A 9,224-nucleotide genomic window follows, 5' to 3' on the forward strand; every position below is an offset into this window, starting at 1 on the left:
TCCCAACCCCAACCCCAACCCCAACCCCATCCCAACCCCAACCCCAACCCAACCCCAACCCCAACCCCAACCCCAACCCCAACCCCAACCCCAACCCCAACCCCAACCCCAAGCTATGACTTCTCTGTATCGATGCCTATGCATAGATATGCATGCATGTATATATATTTGCACTGCTGCAGTGTCATCCCAAATGCATCAAATTACATTCAGAAGATAGCTTCGTTTCCCAACCCCAACCCCAACCCCAACCCCAACCCCAACCCCAACCCCAACCCCAACCCCAACCCCAATAGTTAGCCAACCATATATAAAATGGGCACTATTTTACGATACAGATGATATATATGATATGGATATTTAGTTCGGTTGAGCTTTTAGTAATATCTGCGAGTTAATGTGCTGCAGAGTATCTATAGTATATATTAGTCAGATTATAAATGGCGGAAGAGCTTAAGTCAAGGAGAAATCGGAGGAATGTTCATAAAAATAATAGGGAGGATATCTATTGCTATGATGTCCAGGACCACGATTTAGAAGGATAAAACTAACTAGACATCGACGAATAAATTAAGTCCGACTACGACGGTCCCAACTATGATGACTCCTTTAGTTATAATGGACCCAGGGCCAAAAAAAATTAATCGCGCAAGAAAAACCCCAAGGACAAGGCATCCAAAGATCTCACACATAAAAAAAGCGTCAAAAAAGGACAGTAACCAAAATAAAAAACGAAAAAATAGACCCTACCGAATGTCAATTATGTGGAGTATTATCCTGTCGTGGCGAAACCCCAGAAGGATTTGAAAATCTTTAACCCAACTATTCACGAAGAGAACAAAGCCACCAAGGAGGCATACGAAAAGTAGTTGGAGAATATATACACGGAGTATGGCAAAAAGATTGGAAAGAGCGAAGAACCTCCTCATCCTCCCAATCGCTGGAATTACTTGCTCAGGCAAGTCGAGGAAACAGGAAGAGATTTTGCAGTGGAGCGCGAAGAGCGAATTAAGCTCAAAAGAAAAATCTGTAAATTCGCGCAAAATTTCTGTAATAGAAAATAACAAATAAAAGAGCAGAGGGCAAAAGATGAAGAAAGATCGATTAAAAGGCAGTCTCTCGATCTGATGAGACTAGTTAAACGCAAATTCTGGGGTTCTGCAATGAAAGTAAGAAGGATCGTCATGCTGCAAGAAAACAAGAAATAATAAAAGTAAAACAAAATGAAGAAGCTTGAGGATTTGGTTGCCAGGCAGTTTGATGCATCTCAGAAAATCACAAAAGTCCTGGAAGGATACCAGGAAGTTTCTCTGGAGAATATCCAGGTGTCCAATACCACCAAAGTCCCTGTTATTATCAACATCGATCGCCACCCTAAATATAAGTTCGCAGGTCTGCACGAAGATAACACTATACGACCGTCTTTGCTGATAAAATTCCCATTAAGATAGTATCAACTTTTAGGAGTTTACTGGATCTACACTCTCCATAACCGAGGCATGAATGCGATTCTAGCAGACGAGATGGGGCTTGGAAAGACCATTCAAACTATTGCCCTTTTGGCCCACTTAGCGATGGAGAAAGGGGTATGGGGTCCTCATTTAGTAATTGTTCCAACAACCATTCTGATGAACTGGGAAATCGAGTTTAAAAGATGGTGCCCGGCATTCAAAATCATGACTTACTTTGGGTCTCCAAAAGAGCGAAAAGCGAAGAGAAAAGGATGGTCGAAACTAAACACATTTCATGTCTGCATCACCAGCTACAAAATAGCAGTTACTGACAACCCAATATTTAGGCGTAAGAAATGGTACTATATGATTCTAGATGAAGCGCAGAACATTAAAAACTTTAAATCTCAAAGATGGCAAATACTGTTGAATTTTAAGACAAAGCATCGCCTGCTTTTAACAGGAACTCCTCTTCAGAACGATCTGACGGAGCTCTGGTCTCTCCTTCATTTCTTAATGCCCAAAATATTCAATTCCTTTGATGACTTCAATGATTGGTTTAACTTGCCTTTCCAAGAAGCGCTATAAAAGAATTTCCCAATCAGCCAAGAGATTCTAAAAAAATTGCATACAGTTCTTCGGCCCTTCTTCCTAAGGAGGATGAAAAAAGATGTGGAAACGCAGCTGCCCAAAAAGACCTAGTCAATTGTCCGCTGTGGCATGAGTCGAAGGCAGAGATACCTTTACGATGAGATGATTTGGCACGAAAATAAACGGCAAAAAAATAACGAAAGCGCCGGTATTATGAATGTTTTAATGGGCTTAAAAAAAATATGTAACCACCCTGATTTATTTCAACCAAGAATCGAAGAGACTCCTCTAAACTGGGCCCCTTTGACAGTCGTCATTGCACATCACATGTTCTTGAAGCTGCACTTCGAAATTTATAAGACTCACGTGCTGAGAGATTTTGTCGATAACTTTAAAGTCTGTTTCTAAACTGTGGCCAACGACATTCTCAAGGAGTATGCGCAATTGGAACTAAACTAGGATAACGAGCGTTATTATAGGCATAAGTATGTTGATCGGCTCTCGTTTGCTCAAGTAAACTATGAGAGATCGAAAAGAACTGCATTTCGTCCTTTCTCTTTCAGGTTCGAGGATCTCGAAATTATAGAGTCGAAGGTCCCTTACTTTTTATCGAAGACCATCAGTCAGAGAGCAATTTAATTTGAATCTATCTTTGATAGATTCTTATTCGTTGTGCCGAAGGCTATGACTGCTCCAGCGACATTGGCAACCTTTCCCATGAGCTCATAGGTTCAGGCAGAAGCAAATCGGCTCGATTATTTGAGGGCGTAGGCGAAAAAGAAAATCCCAGTTGAGCTATAGCGGATTCGGGCCAGATTTTTGTTGCATTTCCCAAATAAAACAATCATCCTCTACGATAGTGGAAAACTAGTGAAGCTCATTCTCTTACTGAAATCAATAAAGTATCGAGGACAGAAAGCACTCGTTTTTACTCAGATGACCAAGATGCTCGATATCTTTGAAAAGGTCTTAAACATGTTTAAATTCAATTATGTGCGTCTAGATGGCAACACCAAAACCGAACTCCGTCAAACCATCGTCGAGAGGTTCAATAATGACCCGCGGATTCTATGCTTCATTTCGAGCACTCGTTCAGGCGGAATCGGCCTAAACTTGACAGGAGCGAGCAATGTGATATTTTACGACACCGATTGGAACCCAGCCATGGACAAGCAGGCTCAAGACCGATGCCACCGAATTGGGCAAACAAGAAATGTCACGATTTATCGGCTCATCACTGAATACAGTATCTAGTAAAACATCCTAATGAAGTCGATTCATAAACGCAAACTCGAAATGCTAGTCACGGAGGAGGGGATGTTCGATACTTCTTACTTTGAAAAGGTGAATATCAAAAATCTGCTGAAGGGGGCCATCGATTACGAAGGAAACGAGCACGAGGAAGGGGATCTGGCAGAAGTGGAAGACCAGGAAGATCGGGTCTTATTACATGAGGCGGAAGTCGATGAAAAGTAAGTCAACAAAGAGAAAGAAGATGAGCAAGAAGAACTCGAAGTCTAAATGCTCCCAAAATTATTCAAATACGGGCTCAATGTCCTCCGAAACAACGAAGGCAATGAAGAGTTTAGTGGTGATGAAGAAGAGTCGGGATAAATCGCAATAGAAGAAGAGGAAAAATAGGAGGAACTCGAGGACTTAGAATAAATCGATGAATAGTAAGAGGATGTTAATTTTAACGGTAAGGAAAAGTAAAATGTAAAATCTATAAATAAGCCACCTCAAAGATCAATGAGATCGCAAAGAAATAAAGAAGAAATCGACGAGTAACTGCCCAATGGTAACCTCTAAAAAAATGGCAATCTCCATCATAGCGGAAAAAGAGACAGGAAAGGAAATCCTTTGCCAGATGACGAATAATAAATATTTGAAGAAGAAGACATATACAAAAACGAGTAAGAGCCTCTCATGGATATGCACTCTGAATCCGAAGGACCTGCAATAATTGAAGAGAAGGGCTATCTACCGCAAACAGCATTGCAAATATCGACATTGGTAATATCGTTTTAATTCAGGATAAGCTAAAAGCGATGGCCATCTACCAGAGTCAGTATATGTATATCAAAAAGAGTCTCTATGAAGTCTAATAACAAAAGTAAATGGCTGACAAATTGGAAATAGTTGAAGGATTGGCTCCGAGCACACACAAAAAGACGTAAAAAAAAGGCAAAAACTCAAAAAAGAAGAAATACGGGAAATGAATATTAAATGCGAAAGATTATTATTGCACTTTCATAAATCATACGATTTGCGTAAGATTTTTATTTGATTTATATTATATATATCGCAATGCTGGCAAGGCTTATTCGTAACAGTTGCCAATGCTTCTCACGCTCATTCTATAACGAGCATCTGTTGGAGTACCCCATCAATAAAAATGAAAAGACGTTGTCAAACAACAAGCTGCTGATGGATGAAGTGATCCATAAGTATAAAAATATCCTCAAAAACGTATATTTGCATTGACCATAGGCTACAGTTCAATAAAATGCCAAAGTTCTTTAGAAACTTGAAAAGTCTGGGAAATTGCCCGTCAGATAAAGGATTTAAAAGCTGCTCGACCCTGGCTCCCCTTTTCTTGAGTTTTCGCCACTAGCTGGGCATTAACTTTATGGAAAGGAAGAGGTGAACTCAGGAGGAATTGTTACAGGGGTTGGCCTGATCCATGGTAGATTCTGCATGATAGTCGCAAACGATCCGACAATCAAAGGGTAACTAAATGGCATAGCATAGAGGAACATATTATCCGATCACTGTAAAGAAACATCTCCGCGCCCAGTAGATAGCCCTCGAGAATAATCTCCCTTGCTTTTACTTAGTCGATTCTGGAGGAGCCAACTTGCCAAGACAAAGTTAAGTCTTTCCAGCAGAAGGCCATTTTGGAAGAATTTTCTATAATATGGCTCAAATGTCTGCAAAAAAAATCCCTCAGATTTCAATGGTCTTGGGAAGCTGCACAGCTGGTGGAGCTTATGTGCCAGCAATGGCAGATTAAAATATAATTGTCAAAGGCAACGGCACGATCTTCCTGGGAGGGCCTGTAATTTTATACTTATACTTAGCCTTTAGTGAAAGCTGCGACTGGAGAAATCGTGACGAGTGAGGAACTTGGAGGCGGGGCAGTGCACACAAAAATTTCAGGAGTTTCCGATCACCTCGCAGAAAACGAAGAATAAGCCTTATGGATCGGGAGAAACATCGCGGCAACAGTAAGATTAGTATAACTCAGCTCAATACTCCCAAAGTAAATCTGGATTTGAGCAATATCGAAGAGCCACTGTATGATGCCAAGTAACTGAGCTACATCGTCTCGCCCGACCTGAAAAAAACATTCGATATGAGGCAGATCATTGCTCGAATCGTGGACGGCTCGAAGTTCCACGAGTATAAAAAGTAGTATGGAAACACTTTATTGACTGGGTTCGCGAAGATTTACGGCCAGGAGGTCGGAATCGTGGCAAACAATGGAATTTTATTTAGCGAGAGTGCTCAAAAAGGCGCAAATTTTGTGTAGATTTGCTCTCAAAGGAAAGTTCCGCTCCTTTTCCTCCAAAACATCACTGGATTTATGATCGGGAAAAAGTATGAACACGAAGGCATAGCGAAGCATGGGGCAAAAATGGTTAATGCTGTTGCCACAACAGGCGTCCCCAAAATAACTTGCTTAATTGGAGCATCGTATGGGGCCGGTAACTATGGAATGTGCGGCCGCGCGTATGGCCCCAGAATGCTCTACATGTGGCCAAATGCAAAGATAGCAGTCATGGGAGGTGAGCAAGCCGCAAATGTGCTTGTCCAAGTAAAAAGCGACCAGCTCAAGCGGGAGAACAAGGAGTTAAGCCCGTAAGATGAAAAGAAAATGAGAGACACAATTTTATAAAACTATGAGAAGTAATCAAGCTGCTACTTTTCAACAGCTCGACTCTGGGATGATGGCATTATCCTGCCCGAAGATACCAGAAAGGTACTCGGCTTATCTGTCATGATCGCCTCGAGCAACATTCAAGACACAACCCATGGAGTGTTCCGGATGTGATTGAACTATGTATCGTATGGATGCTCATTAAGAAATTGCCATTAAGCTATTGTTATTCACTAAATATTGTATGAATTCGGCTCAGTAAATCGAGTAAATACATAGGCACAGCTGAAGAGCAGACAGTCACTAAATACAACAGTTCTGAGATTTTTCTGAAGATTTCCACTCTCCAGAAGAAGAATCATAAAACATATATTGTTGAATGAATTTCTGGCTTCATTAAAATCCATGACTTATATTAAGACCATAATGCTTTTTGAACTGTATTATTATTCATGAAGGGCAAAAGATGGTTTCGGCTAGGATTCGTGGGGTGGTTGTCAACAACTGGGTTCGTGATTGCTAGCACTGCATACGTTTGTACATATCATTTTATATAGCCTGGGCCTGGTATGATGCGATAAATACAAATGGTATCCCCATTTCGTAGAAACTCGTGAGAGAAATCTATTAATAAAATAACGCACGCTTTGGGAGGGAGGAGATTCAAAAGAATAAAGGCAGACAATCACCCTCTAAATCCTCAAATATCGGCGTAGATGCTATTCCAAAACAATCCGATGCTCAAGGCTACATCTGAGCAGTAATCAAACGCTTTGATATAAATAAACAATATGAATTCCACACCTAGTTTGTATCAATCGGCAGCAGCTCATATCGTTATTTCAGTTTTAAGCAATATATTAAATATAATGAATCTAAATGATTTTAGTTATAATAAAAAGAAGAAAGGACAAATAATGCCAATAATTAGATAGAATTTATCATTGAGGGATCCGCCCTCTAGGTTAAATAATATGAAATCGACATTCTCTTCCCTTAACAGGTCACTGGCCCCATTCGATCTCTCAGAGCTATCCAGAAAGAGGAGTTGAGTAAGAACAGCGACTACAAGCGGTTTGTGTCTGCTCTTCAGAATTTCAACAACAAGTGTATGAGAGGCGAATCTTATCTACTGGCGAGCCGAGACTACCCAAATTAAATCAAACGAAAACCAAACAAAGGTATGGATTTGAAAATTACTACGAGGATTAAAACAGCGCAAATGAGTTCGATAGCGACAGAGAAGAAGAAGAAGAAGCAAACAAATAAGCCTTATAGTTTGCTACAGTCCTAACTAAGTTCATTCGCAATGAATCCTTACGACCCACTCGAAACAATAATTTCATCAGCATATTTTCCTATATCGAAAACAGAAGTATACGGAATCCTATAAAATTTACACAAACAAATATAATATTGATTTAAATGAAGCTGATGATGCTGCTATAATAGAGCGCTTGTTATTGATGTTGTTGTAATTAAAGATGTGATTTCAGCTGAGGTTCAGAGTCCTATTGAAAGTATTCTTGACAAATCCGAATATTGAAGGCGCCATTTGCTGCATTCTGAAACTTTACTGAATAAAGCTACTTCTCTGGTACGCTGCTGTCCAAGAATAGTTTCATGAGAAATTGAAAAGCCTCTTCGTCGACTTATCTATGCCTCGCCTTCACAGGGAAACAGTCGGGATGAACATCAACAGCAGCTTCCAATCTTATATTGCAAGTCTGATGGAAGAAGAATTCGGGGAATGCGACATTGACGATTAAACTTTCGAGCTGGTCAAGAAGAGCCTAGAATAGAACGAATAAAACACACTGAGAACAATGATGGATCAACAGACCCGTAAAAAAGTGCAATAGATAAGATATCAAAGTCATTCGATAAATTGTTAAAACATTTCGGAGTACTTTTGTGAGAATTCTAGTTTGCTAGGTCTCATAGTATGCATGGCTTAACTGGCTTGTACCTGAATCAAATAGCAGTGCATTTATCCAGCATTTCCGATCCAGTTGAGCTTCTCCTTCAATTAACTTCTCGCTATATGCACTTTAGCAACTTTGTGCTTGCAACAGAATCGAATTTAGGCTTTGTTAGTAATATCTTCAACGAACTGTTCGATGAAATACATGGGCCGACCGAATCCAAATACTCCTTTTATAGGGTCGCCCTTGACAAATGGAAAAGTCAAATGGGCATTTATCATCAAATCACTCATAAGGTTTACGCAAAGCTAATGAGGATCAAACTCGGAGCAAAGGCAATGCAAAATATCAGGAATACGATATCTTCTACAGCACAGTAAGCCTACCAGCAATAGACTTACGACTTATTGCGAGTAAACTCTTCGAGCGATGTGATTTCTCTGATGAACCTCTATGCGGAATACTGTCTGCAATGTCCTATGGGTGGCCACTCGCAACAGAAAGTCGGGACCACATATCTTGAACTGTAATCATAGATATTGCAAGAGGAGGCTGAATTCATTCAAGTCCTTCGCAATGCCTGTTCCAAAAAATATGTGAGCCTGATTCAAATCAAATAAATTTTACTGGGTAGACTCTGTGTTTTAAAGAAGCCTCAAAACACAGGACCTTAAAATCTATCCACCAATTCTATAGCAACTTACTCGCCCAAAACAAACAGTACATCAATTTCGCGGCACAAGATGCCATCATCGAAAGGCTGAACGAGCAATTGAGATTCTATAATGGAAGTCTCATAAGGAGCAATGATAAAGCCGCAGAAATAGACATCGAAACCATGAAACCATGAACTCGAGTTGCAACTCCAGTTCGCCTTCTGTCTCGTATCATAGCCAGTTACGATAATACGAAAGTGAAGACAAAGAGTTAATGAACGAATAGTAAATCATCTGTTCATCTTGCCTCTCGTGCTGATTCCATATCCTGAGCATCATTATTTATGTTTTTATTGTCATCTAGTGCCTCTATCAAATTCAAGGCTCTAACTGCGGAGTGTGTGATGCGAATGTGCCATGTAATTAATAAATGGATTTCATTAAATCCAAGCGTAGCAGCAAACAACCTGCATCAAGTCCCAGAGTTTCTGAGGAGAGTGTTGACTTCATTAGAAGCCATGCTTACATTTCGAACGCGCTAAATAACTCTTTTTGATCAAATAAGAATATATAATCAATTTAATGACTCATACTGTTTATTTGCTGAGTTGATAATTTAAATCTAAGATAATTCGGGGTTGGGGTTGGGGTTGGGGTTGGGGTTGGGGTTGGGGTTGGGGTTGGGGTTGGGGTTGGGGTTGGGTTGGGGTTGGGGTTGGGA

At 40.3% G+C, this 9,224-nt stretch overlaps 1 protein-coding gene and 1 pseudogene across 1 annotated transcript; both read left to right on the forward strand.

Moving 5' to 3' along the window:
• Nucleotides 1–1,223: 1,223 nt before the first annotated feature.
• On the forward strand, nt 1,224–3,361 carry LOC148304958 (uncharacterized). The gene is given in 1 exon segment (XM_088267466.1): nt 1,224–3,361. A coding segment is annotated over 1 exon segment (1,227 nt). The 3' UTR covers nt 2,451–3,361.
• LOC148304959 (putative methylcrotonoyl-CoA carboxylase beta chain, mitochondrial pseudogene) lies at nt 3,339–6,096 on the forward strand (annotated as a pseudogene).
• The last annotated feature ends 3,128 nt before the right edge of the window (nt 6,097–9,224 follow it).

The sequence above is a fragment of the Brachycentrus maculatus genome, unplaced genomic scaffold (assembly GCF_059751285.1).
Source record: "Brachycentrus maculatus isolate JH-2025_06_01 unplaced genomic scaffold, ASM5975128v1 h1tg000296l, whole genome shotgun sequence".
Lineage (NCBI taxonomy): Eukaryota > Metazoa > Arthropoda > Insecta > Trichoptera > Brachycentridae > Brachycentrus > Brachycentrus maculatus.